The 19,232-nt window shown below is 42.7% G+C and overlaps 1 protein-coding gene across 4 annotated transcripts in view; it reads left to right on the forward strand.

The window, feature by feature from the left end:
- PDE2A (phosphodiesterase 2A) overlaps nucleotides 1–19,232 on the forward strand; it is a 762,902-nt gene that overhangs the window by 588,829 nt on the left and 154,841 nt on the right. For all 4 annotated transcript variants that reach the window (XR_008889432.1, XM_056561064.1, XM_056561065.1 and 1 more), the window contains 2 exons: nucleotides 1,335–1,444; nucleotides 6,458–6,513. Coding sequence is in view for 3 of the 4 variants with exons in the window: in XM_056561064.1 (XP_056417039.1) it covers nucleotides 1,335–1,444; nucleotides 6,458–6,513 (166 nt within the window). In the remaining variant the exon portion in view is untranslated. The remainder of the gene's footprint in view (nucleotides 1–1,334; nucleotides 1,445–6,457; nucleotides 6,514–19,232) is intronic.

Consider the following 19,232-nt stretch of genomic DNA (forward strand, 5'->3'; position numbering starts at 1 on the left):
CCTGACCACTTCTCTGCACCTATTTAAGATTTCTTCCCAATCTGAACTAGATGGCCCAGCACTGCTGGGATATCAATGTCACTGATGACATCAAATGACCTGTGATAGACGTTCCCCATACTAGTGAGTAACAGAAGATAATAGAGCGTGTACACATAAAGTTTTAGAAAATATAAAGAAAAAAGCGAAATAAATTGTATAAAATGAGACGTAAGAAGCACATAGTACAGCATATGAGAAGTACAACACAGGAAAGAACCAAAACACCTCTTATGACTGTAAGAAACGAGCGGTGACCATATTGTTGCCTCAGACACCGAGGTGAGAAACGAGTGGTGACCGTATTGTTGCCTCAGACACCGAGGTGAGAAACGAGCGGTGACCACATTGTTGTCTCAGACACCGACTTAAAGGGGTACTCCGGTGAAAACCTTTTTTCTTTTATATCAACTGGTGGCAGAAAGTTAAACATATTTGTAAATTACTTCTATTAAAAAATTGTAATCCTTCCTGTACTTATTAGCCGCTGAATACTACAGAGGAAATTCTTTTCTTTTTGGAATGCTCTCTGATGACATCTCGACCACAGTTCTCTCTGCTGGTGTTATTATAATAATAATAACGCTTTATTTATTGTTGTCCTTAGTGGGATTTGAACCCAAGTCCCCAGCACTGCAAGGCAGCAGTGCTAACCACTGAGCCACCATGCTGCCCTTAGCTTACATCTGCTATGCATGGTTGCTAAAATGGACAGAGATGTCAGCAGAGAGCACTGTGCTCGTGATGTCATCAGTGTTCCAAAAAGAAAGGAATTTCCTCTGTAGCATTCAGCAGCTAATAAGTACTGGAAGGATTAATATTTTTTAATAGAAGTAATTTACAAATATGTTTAACTTTCTGGCACCAGTTGATATAAAAGAAAAAAGGTTTTCACCGGAGTACCCCTTTAAGAAACGAGCGGTGACCGTATAATGAAAGAAGTAATCTGATTGGTTGCTTTGGGCAACCAGTCAACTTTTCCTCAGCACAAGCTTTGATGAATCTCCCCCTACAGGGGAGATTCATCAAAACTTGTGCTGAGGAAAAGTCGACTGGTTGCCCATAGCAGCCAGTCAGATTTCTTCTTTCATTTTTGAAAAAGCCTCTAAAAATTAGAAGAAGCAATCTGATTGGTTTGATCAGATTGGATCTGATCTGGTTTCTATAGGCAACCGGTCGAAGTTTTGATGAATCTCTCCTATTGTTGTTAGCCTGCTGTCTCAGACACCGACATAAGAAATGACACCTTCTGTTGTTCTATGATGATTCTAATCTGACCTCTGTCTTCATTTCAGGGATTCTGTTCTGCTCCGGAAGAGGATAGAATGCAGTGGACTCACCCCATCCGAGCTGTGGGGCCAGCGGATGAGCAGTCTGGCAGCGCCGCTTCCCCCGGATAAACAAGGTGGGTTCTTGGCTTGCAGTGCCCAGGCACATAAGTGTGAGGTGACAATTCTCTTGAGTTCAGGTGTCCAAGATAAAAGGCAGAAATCGCTCACCCTACATTCCCATAATCACAGCGTGAGAGTCAGCACAGGTGCCGAGCACATACACCAAAGGTGATGATAACAGAGAGAAATCGCTCACCCCACAATCCCATGATCACAGCGTGAGAGTCAGCACAGGTGCCGAGCACATACACCAAAGGTGATGATAACAGAGAGAAATCGCTCACCCCACAATCCCATGATCACAGCGTGAGAGTCAGCACAGGTGCCGAGCACATACACCAAAGGTGATGATAACAGAGAGAAATCGCTCACCCCACAATCCCATAATCACAGCGTGAGAGTCAGCACAGGTGCCGAGCACATACACCAAAGGTGATGATAACAGAGAGAAATCGCTCACCCCACAATCCCATAATCACAGCGTGAGAGTCAGCACAGGTGCCGAGCACATACACCAAAGGTGATGATAACAGAGAGAAAGGTCTCACCCCACAATCCCATAATCACAGCGTGAGAGTCAGCACAGGTGCCGAGCACATACACCAAAGGTGATGATAACAGAGAGAAATCACTCACCCCACAATCCCATAATCACAGCATGAGAGTCAGCACAGGTGCAGAGCACATATACCAAAGGTGATGAGAACAGCAAGAAATGTCTCACCCCACAATCCCATAATCACAGCGTGAGAGTCAGCACAGGTGCCGAGCACATATACCAAAGGTGATGAGAACAGCAAGAAATGTCTCACCCCACAATCCCATAATCACAGCGTGAGAGTCAGCACAGGTGCCAAGCACATATACCAAAGGTGATGAGAACAGCAAGAAATGTCTCACCCCACAATCCCATAATCACAGCGTGAGAGTCAGCACAGGTGCCGAGCACATACACCAAAGGTGATGATAACAGAGAGAAATCGCTCACCCCACAATCCCATAATCACAGCGTGAGAGTCAGCACAGGTGCCGAGCACATACACATAAATTACTTCCATTTAAAAATCTTAATCCATCCAGTACTTATCAGCTGCTGTTTGCTCCACAGGAAGTTCTTTTCTTTTTGAATTTCCTTTCTGTCTGACCACAGTGCTCTCTGCTGACACCTCTGTCCATGTCACGAACTGTCCAGAGCAGAATAGGTTTTCTATAGGGATTTGCTCCTGCTCTGGACAGTTCCTGACATGGACAGAGGTGTCAGCAGAGAGCACTGTAGTCAGGCAGAAAGGAAATTCAAAAAGAAAAGAACTTCCTCTGTAGCAAACAGCAGCTGATAAGTACTGAAAGGATTAAGATTTTTTAATAGAAGTAATTTACAAATCTGTTTAACTTTCTGGCACCAGTTGATTTAAAAAAAAAAAAATAATAATATTTCCAGTGGAATACTCCTTTAAGTTACATTGTTCAGTTTCATCATCTCATAAAGTTCTAAAAAGGAAAAGTGAAACTGCAAGTGTGAAGGATTGTGGGAATTGTCTTACAAATGTTTGCCTTGATCCTGCTGTAACCTCCATTGCATCTATTACACCGTGAGCTGATCTCCTTGTATCCAGCTCTGACACAAGCTTTGTGCTGTGTGTTGCGTTCAGTCACACCATGAAGAAGCAGTGGTCAGGAGTGGTATTACAAATAACTATCAAAAATTATTTTGGGTCGGGAGTGTTTTTTTTTTTGTATAAAAAATTATGACCATGTAATGGCACACTGTGTGGTTAGTTGTGGTATTGCAATCAAAACTATAAATCATTCAACCACATAATAGCACACCGTGTGGTCAGTAGTGGAATTACAAATCACAGTTATAAATTAGTTCCAACAAAACAGCACACCATGTGGTTAGGAATGGTATGACAATAAAATTGATCAAAAGAATCAACCACATAACAGCGCACCATGTGGTTATCAGTGGCATTACAATAAATAGTGATAATGGATTCAACCACATAACAGTATATCATGTGGTTAGGAATGGTATTACAATAAAAATTGTCAATGGATTCAACCACTTATCAGCACACCATGTGGTTAGGAATGGTATTACAATAAAAAGTGTCAATGGATGGTATTACAATAAAAATCATCAATGAAGTCACCACTTAACAGCACACCATGTAGAAAAGAGTAGTATAACAATCAAAATAATAAAGCATTTCTACCACATAACTGCACACCATGTGGTTTGCAGTGGTATTACACTCAAAAACATAAATTCATTCAACTACCTTAGAACACAGCATGTGGTTAAAAGTGAAATTAAAAATAAAATGTATTAATTTAAAGGACATCTGTAGTGCAAAATAACTTAACCCCTCTTCGAAATGCCACGGCAGTCTCCCGAAAGTGCAGTTTTGTCCTCAGCATAAAGCCACGGCAGACACGGCACCTCCATGTTTCTCTATGGGATACATGGAGGGAGCGTGTTGGCCGCCGCCTCATGTGGGGACGGAAAGCCCCCTTTGCAGCATACTGCTGCGGCCCTGTACAGGAGATCGAGGTGGGCCCCAGCGCTCGGACCCCCCGTGATCTATAACTTACACCATGTACACCATGTGGTCAAAAGTAGTCTTACACTCAAAATGTCATGATCGACGGGGTGGACAGGGAGAGTGTGCCCTAAGCTGTCCCTAGAAACACTCTCCCTGCCTACTTGCCCATCCGCCCTGAATGGCAGATTGACAACCACGGTGCCGGTCCCTCCCTGCTCTAAAGTGCAATGGGAGTAAAAGTAAACAAATAATACTGTACATTGTTGAGGACAGGCCAGAAACATAACGGGAAAACAACCAAACAATTAGATAAACCAGACAGGAAATAAATATACAAAGAGGCCAGGATATAGCGTTCTAACATACAGTTCAGAGACCGGAATCAAGATTAACAGCAGATATGAATAAATGAACAAGACTAGATATGGAATAAGTATACAGCAGAAACCAGGAGATGATGAACAGATAACTGAATGTAAAACACTAAACAGGTCAGGAAACATAGAACACAGTTCACACTGGACACAAAGAACAAACTAGACTTCCCACACCAAACATGGAGGGACAACAATACCAACTCCAAATAGACTTTTAACCATCGGACACACTCCACTGTGTGATCAGGATGCTGGCCTAGAAGTAAACAGAAATATAATACATGGAACACTACAGAGAAAACATCAAAAGCCAAACTCCACACATGGATGAATACAAGTCAGGATACCAAACAGGAACAATACAAAACCAAACTCCATAAAATGGAGGAATACAGGTCAGGACTCCAAACAGGAATGCTAAATACAGGGCACAGTACAAGCAAGACTCACAGTGTGAACACAGACTAAGATAACCAGTTTAAGCAGAATGGACATACATAATCCTAAAAACCAAGCGGAATAAAATCTGTCATAAACAGGACTATTAACGATGATTAAAACTCAAGCATTAAACATAGCAAAGGTAAAACTGATAACATAGTCAGAGTAGATCAAATAACCAGCACAGAGTTCAGGAGAGCGCGGGTTTAAATAGCCCCACCCAACCTATCATTGGCTAAGAGCTTTAACTATTCCCTAGCCTGGGAGAATAGCAAAGTAAACTGCCCAGCCACAATCCAGTGTCTGAACAAACCCCAAAACAGAAAAATAGAAAAACACAAAAACGGATATTACACAAAAATGACAAATGAATATAACTGTGTAACTGCACGCCATGTGATCAAAAGTAGACTTACATACAAAATAGAAGTCGGCTATAGAAGTCTATGGGAGTGAAAAAAAACACAAAAAAAAGCCATGCGGGTCTTTACATTGACTTTTTCTCGGGGGTGATTTTTATTATTATTTTTTTTACTTTAGCGATATAAAAAAGGGATGGAAGTAGCTATTTTTTTTTTTATATGTTGGGTACCGTTAACAATAAAAAATAAAAAGGAATGATACAGTTGAGATGCCTGAATTTGTAGGGATTGAACTTTATATTTAATTTTTATTTTTTTATTTTTTTACTGGAAAGAAGGGGACACAACTCCCAGCATGTCCTGACAATAAGGGCACGCTGGGAGTTGTAGTGTTGACTGTACGCAGCGTGGAGTGATGCAGAGGCAAGCAGGGATAAGGGGCTCACAGCCTCGATGACTGCGGCGGCTCTGCAGGGGCGGGCGGCTCTGTAAGGGGGGGGGAGAGATACTGTAAAGTATACGCCCACTTCTATTATAAAATCATATTAGCCACTGGATGCCCTCATTGGTCGCCTTAGCGACCAATGAGGGCATCCAGTGGCTAATATGAATTTACTAGTAGTGATGTTAGCTTAGGTCCATCTCCGGCCGTCTCAGGAGTAAGACCTGGTGCCGTCATGGAACAGCCTGAAAAAAATATATACTGTACCTAAAATAAAACATCACTATTACACATAAAAATACAAACATTACACATAATAAATTATTAAATTACACATTATAAAATCATACAATCATACATGTTCGCTATTTTTATATTTTAATTATTTAAAATAATATTATTTATTTTAATTATTTATTTAATATTTAATTTAATTATATAATTTATTTAATATTATTTAATTTAATTATATAATTTATTTTAAAATATATAAAATTTATTTCCTAAAAATTCTGACATCCCTACTGCATCACTTTTTTTGGTAACCAACGAAGTTCCTAAAAAAAAAAAGCTTGCAGGGAAACGGACAAAGTGGTCAAAAATGCAATTTCCACACAAACGTAAAAATGCCATAAAAAAATAAAAAATATACAAAAAACGCAGGAAAATTTGTGGCTGTTTTTGAGGCTTTTTCAGGGTTTTTTTTTAGCCTAAAAAACGCCAGAAAAAACCTCGGGGGAATTTGAGCCTTAGACTGTGTTCAGTTTACTCGTGTTCCTTACTAGAAGTGCTGCCCCCTATTGGGGTCCTTTCTTGGTCACATGATTTCTAACCATCTGTATTTTCTCCTTATTTCCAGTGCTGATACTGCCGCTGCTAGAACAGGACAGCGGGCGAGTACTATGTGTCATACTGGTAAGTACCGCAATACTACGTCTGTGTTCATATGCTAAACATCATGTGACATGTATCAGAAAGGAAAATAATGTATAAAACAGAGCAGGGTATCCTTAAAGGAGTACTCCAGGATGTAAAAATTGTGTTTCAGACTGCCGGCAGTAAAAAAATAAAAGGATACATACCTGCCGCCGCTCCCCCGGTGCCTCCGATAACCTGCCTCCGCCACAATCCTCTTCCTGGTTGTTTGTGGTCGGTGAGTCATACTGTACTCAGCCAATCACCGGCCGCAGCAGAGTCCCGCTTCGGCCAGAGATAGGCTGAGCGTCAGTGTGACGTTTTTGGCCCCGGCACTGGTCTTCTTCCTGGTGCCGGGACCGAAAACGTCACACTGACGCTCAGCCTATCGCCGGACAAGGCGGGACTCTGCTGGCCGGTGATTGGCAGAGTACAGTATGACTCACCGACCACCCGCAACCAGGAAGAGGATCGTGGCGGAGCCCGAAAGGGGTTACCGTAGGCATAGGGGTAGAGGCGGCAGGTATGTATCCCTTTATTGTTTTTTACTGCCGGCAGTCTGAAACACAATTTTTACATCCCGGAGTACTCCTTTAATAATGCTACAGAGCACCTCCACTAATATCTTTCAAGATCAAACACATAAAAGTCAGGGGCAGTATTATAGTAGTTATATTCTTATATATAGGAGCAGTATTATAGTAGTTATATTCTTGTATATATGAGGCAGTATTATAGTAGTTATATTCTTGTATATAGGAGCAGTATTATAGTAGTTATATTCTTGTATATAGGAGCAGTATTATAGTAGTTATATTCTTGTATATAGGAGGCAGTATTATAGTAGTTATATTCTTGTATATAGGAGCAGTATTATAGTAGTTATATTCTTGTATATAGGAACAGTATTATAGTAGTTAAATTCTTGTATATAGGAGCAGTATTATAGTAGTTATATTCTTGTATATAGGAGGCAGTATTATAATAGTTATATTCTTGTATATAGGAACAGTATTATAGTAGTTATATTCTTGTATTTAGGGGGCAGTATTATAGTAGTTATATTCTTGTATATAGGAGCAGTATTATAGTAGTTATATTATTATATATAGGAGCAGTATTATAGTAGTTATATTCTTGTATATAGGAGCAGTATTATAGTAGTTATATTCTTGTATATAGGGGGCAGTATTATAGTAGTTATATTCTTGTATATAGGAGCAGTATTATAGTAGTTATATTCTTGTATATAGGGAGCAGTATTATAGTAGTTATATTCTTGTATATAGGGGGCAGTATTATAGGAGAGTATATAGGAGAGTATTATAGGAGAGTATTATATAGTATATAGGAGAGTATTATAGTAGTTATATTCTTGTATATAGGAGCAGTATTATAGTAGATATATTCTTGTATATAGGAGCAGTATTATAGTAGATATATTCTTGTATATAGGAGCAGTATTATTGTAGTTATATTCTTGTATATAGGAGGCAGTATTATAGTAGTTATATTCTTGTATAAAGGAGCAGTATTATAGTAGTTATATTCTTGTATATAGGAGCAGTATTATAGTAGTTATATTCTTGTATATAGGAGCAGTATTATAGTAGTTATATTCTTGTATATAGGAGCAGTATTATAGTAGTTATATTCTTGTATATAGGAGACAGTATTATAGTAGTTATATTCTTGTATATAGGAGCAGTATTAAAGTAGTTATATTCTTGTATATAGGAGCAGTATTATAGTAATTATATTCTTGTATATAGGGGCAGTATTATAGTAGTTATATTCTTGTATATAGGAGCAGTATTATAGTAGTTATATTCTTGTATATAGGGGCAGTATTAAAGTAGTTATATTCTTGTATATAGGAGCAGTATTATAGTAGTTATATTCTTGTATATAGGGGCAGTATTATAGTAGTTATATTCTTGCACATATTACAGTATTATAGTTATATTGGTCTGTATTCATGACTTCCTCATTTATAGGATAAGTGATTATCCAGCAGTTTTGTTAGTACTTTTCTATCTAGAGTTTTAGCATTTCCAGCCTATACGACTCTTTATCAGATTCTTTTATGGAGTGGACGGATCTCGCAGGCTTCACCCCTCATTGAACACATTAAATAACTGCGGTAGTGAAATAGTAATGATTCTCATCTGCTGGAATGAAATCAGGACCAGGAGCCGTATGTGCAGGGGGATCGGCCGTCACCATCTCATCCAGGGTAATTGGTGAATCTGATGTTAGGGACGTATAGGACAATGATCGTTTGGTTGCGCTTTTATATAAGTGGATACGGTAAACCTTTTTGTGACTTTCTCTTACTCCTGCACATCATCCGCCTTAGAATAAATCTTCAGGAGATGAATAATTCCATCAAGTCAATACCAAGAGAGCGCGTGCGGGGGATTCAAGGAACTGTACCGGATATTAGGGGATGTGAGGTTCTCTTCATGTAATGACCGGTGTTTATCCATCTATTCCAATTTCTACTTAATGCAGCCACATACGTTATTTATAGGATGCGCTCGACCATCCTTTATTCCTACAACCTATATTTCCTGTCAATTTAGTATATTCTGCAACCTAATAAAGGAGCGATGACTCTGCGCCCCTTATGTTCAATTTGCATCCAGTTCACTGGGAGATGATGGAAGATACTGGGTTATTTCCTGTATTATACTTCAGAGCTGCACTCACTATTCTGCTGGTGAGGTCACTGTGTATATACATTACATTACTTATCCTGTACTGATCCTGAGTTATATCCTGTATTATACCCCAGAGCTGTACTCACTATTCTGCTGGTGAGGTCACTGTGTATATACATTACATTACTTATCCTGTACTGATCCTGAGTTATACCCTGTATTATACTCCAGAGCTGCACTCACTATTCTACTGGTGAGGTCACTGTGTACATACATTACATTACTTATCCTGTACTGACCCTGAGTTATATCCTGTATTATACTCCAGAGCTGTACTCACTATTCTGCTGGTGAGGTCACTGTGTACATACATTACATTACTTATCCTGTACTGATCCTGAGTTATTTCCTGTATTATACTTCAGAGCTGTACTCACTATTCTGCTGGTAAGGTCACAGTGTACATACATTACATTACTTATCCTGTACTGATCCTGAGTTATATCCTGTATTATACTCCAGAGCTGTACTCACTATTCTGCTGGTGGGGTCACTGTGTACATACATTACATTACTTATCATGTACTGATCCTGAATTATATCTTGTATTATACTCCAGAGCTGTACTCACTATTCTGCTGGTGAGGTCACTGTGTACATACATTACATTACTTATACTGTACTGATCCTGAGTTATATCCTGTATTATACTCCAGAGCTGTACTCATTATTCTGCTGGAGGGGTCACTGTGTACATACATTACATTACTTATACTGTACTGATCCTGAGTTATATCCTGTATTATACTCCAGAGCTGTACTCATTATTCTGCTGGTGAGGTCACTGTGTACATACATTACATTACTTATCCTGTACTGATCCTGAGTTATATCCTGTATTATACTCCAGAGCTGCACTCACTATTCTGCTGGTGAAGTCACTGTGTACATACATTACATTACTTATCCTGTACTGATCCTGAGTTATATCCTGTATTATACTCCAGAGCTGCACTCACTATTCTGCTGGTGAAGTCACTGTGTACATACATTACATTACTTATCCCTCACTATATAACATTTCCACTATTTACTGATCCTCAGGATCTCAGATACAATGTGAATTAATCTCAGCCAATTACAATTCTGGAGAAAGCGTCTTCTCAGCTTCTTAATGAGCAATTTGTGGAAAAGAAAACAAATCTCCTCATCTTTGGGTGACGCCTGATGTATTGAGTCTAATGATCACCGGGTAATAACACAGACGTCTCGGTGCGGCTCCTATCACCGTGTATGTAATTCATCTGCTTTATTAACAGTGAATGTGACTCCACTGCGCCGCGCACATTCCAAGGACTCTTTAGGACCCTAAATATAATAACATTCTCTCCACTAAACATTTTCCAAACTATAATTAATCTCATATAATGAATTTTCGCAATGAAACATTTATACAGACAAAACCTTAGTGAGATTAATTCTACAGTATAGATGTGCCTGAAATCAGCAAGAAGCTAATAAACTGCCTGCAATACAAGAATAACACCGTTATAACACACTGCCCCCTGTTTACTAAAATATAACTACAATAATACTGCCCCTACTTATTAAAATATTACTACTATAATACTGCCTTTATGTACAAGAATATAACTACTATAATACTGCCTCCTATATACAAGAATATAACTACTATAATACTGCCCCTATATACAAGAATATAACTACTATAATACTGCTCCTATATACAAGAATATAATACTATAATACTGCTCCTATATACAAGAATATAACTACTATAATACTGCCCCTATATACAGGAATATAACTATTATAATACTGCTCCAATATACAAGAACATAACTACTATAATACTGTTCCTATATATTAGAATATAACTACTATAATACTGCTCCTATATACAAGAATATAACTACTATAATACTGCCCCTATATACAAGAATATAACTACTATAATACTGCTCCTATATACAAGAATATAACTACTATAATACTGCTCCTATATACAAGAATATAACTACTATAATACTGCCCCTATATACAGGAATATAACTATTATAATACTGCTCCAATATACAAGAACATAACTACTATAATACTGTTCCTATATATTAGAATATAACTACTATAATACTGCTCCTATATACAAGAATATAACTATTATAATACTGCTCTTATATACAAGAATATAACTACTATAATACTGCTCCTATATACAAGAATATAACTGCTATAATACTGCCTCCTATATACAAGAATATAACTACTATAATACTGCTCCTATATAAAAGAATATAACTACTATAATACTGCTCCTATATACAAGAATATAACTGCTATAATACTGCCTCCTATATACAAGAATATAACTACTATAATACTGCTCCTATATACAAGAATATAACTACTATAATACTGCTCCTATATACAAGAATATAACTACTATAATACTGCTCCTATATACAAGAATATAACTACTATAATACTGCTCCAATATACAAGAACATAACTACTATAATATTGTTCCTATATATTAGAATATAACTACTATAATACTGCTCCTATATACAGGAATATAACTATTATAATACTGCTCCTATATACAAGAATATAACTACTATAATACTTCCTCCTATATACAAGAATATAACTACTATAATACTGCTCCTATGTACAAGAATATAACTACTATTATACTGTCTCCTATATACAAGAATATAACTACTATAATACTGCTCCTATATACAAGAATATAACTACTATAATACTGCTCCGATATACAAGAATATAACTACTATAATACTGCTCCTATATATAGGAATATAACTACTATAATACTGCCTCCTATATACAAGAATATAACTACTATAATACTGCTCCTATATACAAGAATATAACTACTATAATACTGCTCCTATATACAAGAATATAACTACTATAATACTGCTCCTATATACAAGAATATAACTACTATAATACTGCTCCTATATACAAGAATATAACTACTATAATACTGCTGTCACGATGCCGGCTGGCAGGTAGTGGATCCTCTGTGCCAGAGAGGGATTGGCGTGGACCGTGCTAGTGGACCGGTTCTAAGTCACTACTGGTTTTCACCAGAGCCCGCCGCAAAGCGGGATGGTCTTGCTGCGGCGGTAGTGACCAGGTCGTATCCACTAGCAACGGCTCACCTCTCAGGCTGCTGAAGATAGGCGCGGTACAAGGGAGTAGACAGAAGCAAGGTCGGACGTAGCAGAAGGTCGGGGCAGGCAGCAAGGATCGTAGTCAGGGGCAACGGCAGGAGGTCTGGAACACAGGCTAGGAACACACAGGAAACGCTTTCACTGGCACAATGGCAACAAGATCCGGCAAGGAAGTGCAGGGGAAGTGAGGTGATATAGGGAAGTGCACAGGTGAAGACACTAATTGGAATCACTGCGCCAATCAGCGGCGCAGTGGCCCTTTAAATCGCAAAGACCCGGCGCGCGCGCGCCCTAGGGAGCGGGGCCGCGCGCGCCGGGACAGGACCGAGGGAGAGCGAGTCAGGTACGGGAGCCGGGGTGCGCATCGCGAGTGGGCGCTACCCGCATCGCGAATCGCATCCCGGCTGGAAGCGGAATCGCAGCGCCCCGGGTCAGTGGATCTGACCGGAGCGCTGCAGCGGGGAGAGTGTAGCGAGCGCTCCGGGGAGGAGCGGGGACCCGGAGCGCTCGGCGTAACAGTACCCCCCCCCTTGGGTCTCCCCCTCTTCTTAGAGCCTGAGAACCTGAGGAGCAGACTTTTGTCTAGGATGTTGTCCTCAGGTTCCCAGGATCTCTCTTCAGGACCACAACCCTCCCAGTCCACTAAAAAAAAAGTTTTCCCTCTGACCTTTTTAGAGGCTAAGATCTCTTTGACAGAGAAGATGTCCGAGGAGCCGGAAACAGGAGTGGGAGGAACAGATTTGGGAGAAAAACGGTTGAGGATGAGTGGTTTAAGAAGAGAGACGTGAAAGGCATTAGGGATACGAAGAGAAGGAGGAAGAAGAAGTTTGTAAGAGACAGGATTAATTTGACACAAAACTTTGAAAGGACCAAGATAGCGTGGTCCCAACTTGTAGCTAGGGACACGGAAGCGGACATATTTAGCGGAGAGCCATACCTTGTCTCCAGGGGAAAAAACGGGAGGAGCTCTTCTTTTCTTATCTGCGAACTTCTTCATGCGTGATGAAGCCTGTAAGAAAGAATTTTGGGTCTCTCTCCATATGATGGAAAGGTCACGAGAAATTTCATCCACAGCGGGCAGACCAGAGGGCAAGGGGGTAGGGAGGGGGGGAAGAGGGTGACGGCCGTACACCACGAAAAATGGGGATTTGGAGGAAGATTCAGAGACTCTGAAGTTATACGAGAATTCGGCCCATGGAAGGAGATCTGCCCAGTCATCCTGGCGGGAGGAAACAAAATGTCGCAAATAATCACCCAAGACCTGGTTAATTCTTTCTACTTGTCCATTGGACTGGGGATGATATGCAGAAGAAAAATTTAATTTAATCTTGAGTTGTTTACAGAGAGCCCTCCAGAATTTAGACACGAATTGGACACCTCTATCCGAGACGATCTGCGTAGGCAACCCGTGAAGACGAAAAATGTGTACAAAAAATTGTTTAGCCAACTGAGGCGCTGAAGGAAGAGATTGGCATTCAAACAGACATTTCTCAATTTTAGCATAGAGTTGATTGTCACGAAGTCTCTGAAGAACCATACGGACATGCTGGCGGTGTTCTTCTAGATTGGCCGAAAAAATTAGGATATCATCCAGATATACAACAACACAGGAGTATAACAGATCACGAAAAATTTCATTAACAAAGTCTTGGAAGACAGCAGGGGCGTTGCACAGGCCAAAGGGCATGACCAGATACTCAAAGTGTCCATCTCTGGTGTTAAATGCTGTTTTCCACTCATCCCCCTCTCTGATGCGGATGAGGTTATAGGCGCCTCTTAAGTCCAATTTAGTAAAGATGTGGGCACCTTGGAGGCGATCAAAGAGTTCAGAGATGAGGGGTAGGGGGTAGCGGTTCTTAACCGTGATTTTATTAAGACCGCGGTAGTCAATGCAAGGACGTAGGGAGCCATCTTTTTTGGACACAAAGAAAAATCCGGCTCCGGCAGGAGAGGAGGATTTACGGATAAAGCCCTTTTTTAAATTTTCCTGGACGTATTCAGACATGGCAAGAGTCTCTGGGGCAGAGAGAGGATAAATTCTGCCCCGGGGTGGAGTAGTGCCCGGGAGGAGGTCGATAGGACAATCATAAGGCCTGTGAGGAGGTAGAGTCTCCGCTTGTTTTTTGCAGAAAACATCCGCGAAGTCCATATAGGCCTTAGGGAGACCGGTTACTGGAGGAACCACAGAGTCACGGCAAGGGTTACTGGGAACCGGTTTTAGACAGTCCTTGGAACAAGAGGGCCCCCAACTCTTGATCTCCCCAGTGGACCAATCCAGGGTTGGGGAATGAAGTTGAAGCCAGGGAAGTCCAAGGAGAATTTCCGAGGTGCAATTGGGGAGGACCAAAAGTTCAATCCTCTCGTGATGAGATCCGATGCTCATTAGAAGGGGCTCCGTGCGGAAACGTATGGTACAGTCCAATCTTTCATTGTTTACACAATTGATGTAAAGGGGTTTGGCGAGACTGGTCACTGGGATGTTGAACCTGTTGACGAGAGAGGCCAAAATAAAATTTCCTGCAGATCCAGAGTCCAAGAAGGCCACAGTAGAGAAGGAGAAGGCAGAGGCAGACATCCGCACAGGCACAGTAAGACGTGGAGAAGCAGAGTAGACATCAAGGATTGTCTCACCTTTGTGCGGAGTCAGCGTACGTCTTTCCAGGCGGGGAGGACGGATAGGACAATCCCTCAGGAAGTGTTCGGTACTAGCACAGTACAGGCAGAGGTTCTCCATGCGGCGTCGTGTCCTCTCTTGAGGTGTCAGGCGAGACCGGTCGACCTGCATAGCCTCCACGGCGGGAGGCACAGGAACAGATTGCAGGGGACCAGAGGAGAGAGGAGCCGAGGAGAAGAAACGCCTCGTGCGAACAGAGTCCATATCTTGGCGGAGCTCCTGACGCCTTTCGGAAAAACGCATGTCAATGCGAGTGGCTAGGTGAATAAGTTCATGAAGATTAGCAGGCATTTCTCGTGCGGCCAGAACATCTTTAATGTTGCTGGATAGGCCTTTTTTAAAGGTCGCGCAGAGGGCCTCATTGTTCCAGGATAATTCTGAAGCAAGAGTACGGAATTGTACGGCATACTCGCCAACGGAAGAATTACCCTGGACCAGGTTCAACAGGGCAGTCTCAGCAGAAGAGGCTCGGGCAGGTTCCTCAAAGACACTTCGGATTTCCGAGAAGAAGGAGTGTACGGAGGCAGTGACGGGGTCATTGCGGTCCCAGAGCGGTGTGGCCCAAGACAGGGCTTTTCCAGACAGAAGGCTGACTACGAAAGCCACCTTAGACCTTTCAGTGGGAAACAGGTCCGACATCATCTCCAGATGCAGGGAACATTGGGAAAGAAAGCCACGGCAAAACTTAGAGTCCCCATCAAATTTATCCGGCAAGGATAGGCGTAGACCAGGAGCGGCCACTCGCTGCGGAGGAGGTGCAGGAGCTGGCGGAGGAGATGACTGCTGAAGCTGTGGTAGTAACTGCTGTAGCATAACGGTCAGTTGAGACAGCTGTTGGTCTTGTTGCGCTATCTGTTGTGACTGCTGGGCGACCACCGTGGTGAGGTCAGCGACAACTGGCAGAGGAACTTCAGCGGGATCCATGGCCGGATCTACTGTCACGATGCCGGCTGGCAGGTAGTGGATCCTCTGTGCCAGAGAGGGATTGGCGTGGACCGTGCTAGTGGACCGGTTCTAAGTCACTACTGGTTTTCACCAGAGCCCGCCGCAAAGCGGGATGGTCTTGCTGCGGCGGTAGTGACCAGGTCGTATCCACTAGCAACGGCTCACCTCTCAGGCTGCTGAAGATAGGCGCGGTACAAGGGAGTAGACAGAAGCAAGGTCGGACGTAGCAGAAGGTCGGGGCAGGCAGCAAGGATCGTAGTCAGGGGCAACGGCAGGAGGTCTGGAACACAGGCTAGGAACACACAGGAAACGCTTTCACTGGCACAATGGCAACAAGATCCGGCAAGGAAGTGCAGGGGAAGTGAGGTGATATAGGGAAGTGCACAGGTGAAGACACTAATTGGAATCACTGCGCCAATCAGCGGCGCAGTGGCCCTTTAAATCGCAAAGACCCGGCGCGCGCGCGCCCTAGGGAGCGGGGCCGCGCGCGCCGGGACAGGACCGAGGGAGAGCGAGTCAGGTACGGGAGCCGGGGTGCGCATCGCGAGCGGGCGCTACCCGCATCGCGAATCGCATCCCGGCTGGAAGCGGAATCGCAGCGCCCCGGGTCAGTGGATCTGACCGGAGCGCTGCAGCGGGGAGAGTGTAGCGAGCGCTCCGGGGAGGAGCGGGGACCCGGAGCGCTCGGCGTAACAACTGCTCCTATATACATGAATATAACTACTATAATACTGCTCCTATATACAAGAATATAACTACTATAATACTGCTCCTATATACAAGAATATAACTACTATAATACTGCTCCTATATACAAGGATATAACTACTATAATACTGCTCCCTATATACAAGAATATAACTACTATAATACTGCCTCCTGTATACAAGAATATTTGTAAGACTTGACAAGGGACTGTCATGGTAATAAAATAATATTACTGCCATCACTGCAGTATTGAGAGACACCTCCGTGGTGCACAAGTATTTCCTGCTAGATTTAAACCAGCAGCACTTACACCTGTACTTTGATTCCCTTATTTCTCTGGCCAATGAAAGTACAGCATAATATACTCCTCTCTGCTGTGCCATGCCATAGTGTTGAAGACGGTATAGATGACTTGTGGGGGGCAGGACAGTTATTTATGCACAGGCTTTGTAAGGTGCTTTGTGAGCAGACAGTAAAAGAGCAACAGCATCAAAGCAAGAAATTACTTACATAAGAAAAGCAGCCCTGGTCTAAGCAGTGAACTGCTGATAATGAGGAGGAGGACAATCTAAAGGTAGAAGACACTACACAAAAGAGGCTACATTGTGTAAACATAATCAGTAGGATTTCCAGACTGGACAGCCTTGATTAACCTTTCAAGCTAAAAGATACGAGGGAAGTCTTGATTTACCTTTTGGGCTCAGAAATCAAAGGAAATCTACCTTTCAGGCTAAATTATTGGGTGAAAACCTTGATTTACCTTTACCTGCGAGTGACTTCGCGCACGAGCAGCGTACACTCAGACTTCACGCTGGAGCCGGTAGCTCGTGACGCCATAGCCCTGCCCCCTCAATGCAAGTCTATGGGAGGGGGCGTGACAGCCGTCACCCCCCCTCCCATAGACTTGCATTGAGGGGGTGGGGCGTGACATCACCAGGGGGCGGGGCTATGACGTCATGAGCTCCCAGCTCCAGCTGAGCAGCGGAGTACCCCTTTAAGCTAGGGCGAGAGCAAGGGAGAGCTCGGACGCCGTCCACGTAGCGGTGATAGTTATTTCGTGTGCAAGCGCACTTCCTCGGACCACTCCCCTACTACCGCTGGGTTAAATACCTGAGCTCCGGTGTGGATGGGCGTATCTCGTAACTTACAACTGTGCAAAGGAACATAAAAAAGAGAAAGAACCCAAAGTGAAACACAGACAAGTTAAAGGGGTACTCCGCCCCTAGACATCTTATCCCCTATCCTATCCCCTGCTGGGGAGCCCCGGGATTGCCGCTTCGGCACCCCGCTATCATTACAGCACAGAGCGACTTCGCTCTGCACGTAATGACGGGCAATACAGGGGACGGAGCATCGTTATGTCACGGCTCCAACCCTCGTGACATCACGGCCCACCCCTTTCAATACAAGTCTATGCGAGGGGGCGTGGCGGTCATCACACCCCCTGCCATAGACTTGCATTAAGGGGACAGGCCGTGATGTCACGAGGGGCGGAGCCATGACGTCACGCGGCTCCATCCCCTGTATCGCCCGTCATTACGCACAGAGCGAACTCGCTCTGTGCAGTAATGATGGCGGGGTGCCGCAGTGGCGATCCCGGGGGTCCCCAGCAGCGGGACTGCGGCGATCTGGCATCTTATCTCCTATCCTTTGGATAGGGGATAAGATGTCCAGGGGCGGAGTACCCCTTTAAAAACAATTACAGCTACACAGAGAACCAGTAGGAGATGCGGGGATAACCTTTTAGAAGAAAAGTGCCAGATCTACCTTGTCATTCAATCCTAAAGCGCCTTAGTGCGCAAAATCCCATCTGGCCTCACTTTGAAGCAAGGCTTTCCTTCTATCACCGCCGTCTTTGACATTAACCCTTTCTAATCCGAAGAATTCCAATACTTTGGAATCTCCGTTGTGTTCATCTAACACATGGTTAATTAATCTCGCGGAGCCTGTTAACCTTTTCAGGGAATGGATGTGTTCTCGGAGCCGTGTGTGCACGGGGCGTCCAGTGCACCCAATGTATAATCGCCCACATGCGCAAACCATTCCGTAGACTACGCGATCTGTACGGCAGCCAATGAAATCCGTCACTACAATATCGCAGCCTCCTAAGGTAACATTTCGGCCTTTTGTTAAGGATACGACACCAATTGCAGCTTCCACAGCGGATGTTTCCTATCAGTGTGGACTTATCCAACCAGTTGCGATTCTGTGATACAAATCTACTGTGCGTTAACACCTCGCCAAGGTTTTTTGCTTTTTTTTAAAGTAACAAATGGTTTTTCAGCCGTTACATCCAATAAAAGGGGATCTTTTTGCACAAGGGGCCAGTAGCGGAAAATAGCTTTTATAATGATATTAGCCAAAGGACTGTATTTAAATACAAATGAGAATCGCAACGGGTTGGATAAATCCACACTGATAGGAAACGTCCGCTGAGGAAGCTGCAATTGGTGCCGTTTCCTTAACAAAAGGCCGAAATGTTACCTTAGGAGGCTGCGATATTGT

This window comes from Hyla sarda, chromosome 2 (genome assembly GCF_029499605.1).
Source record: "Hyla sarda isolate aHylSar1 chromosome 2, aHylSar1.hap1, whole genome shotgun sequence".
Classification (NCBI taxonomy): domain Eukaryota; kingdom Metazoa; phylum Chordata; class Amphibia; order Anura; family Hylidae; genus Hyla; species Hyla sarda.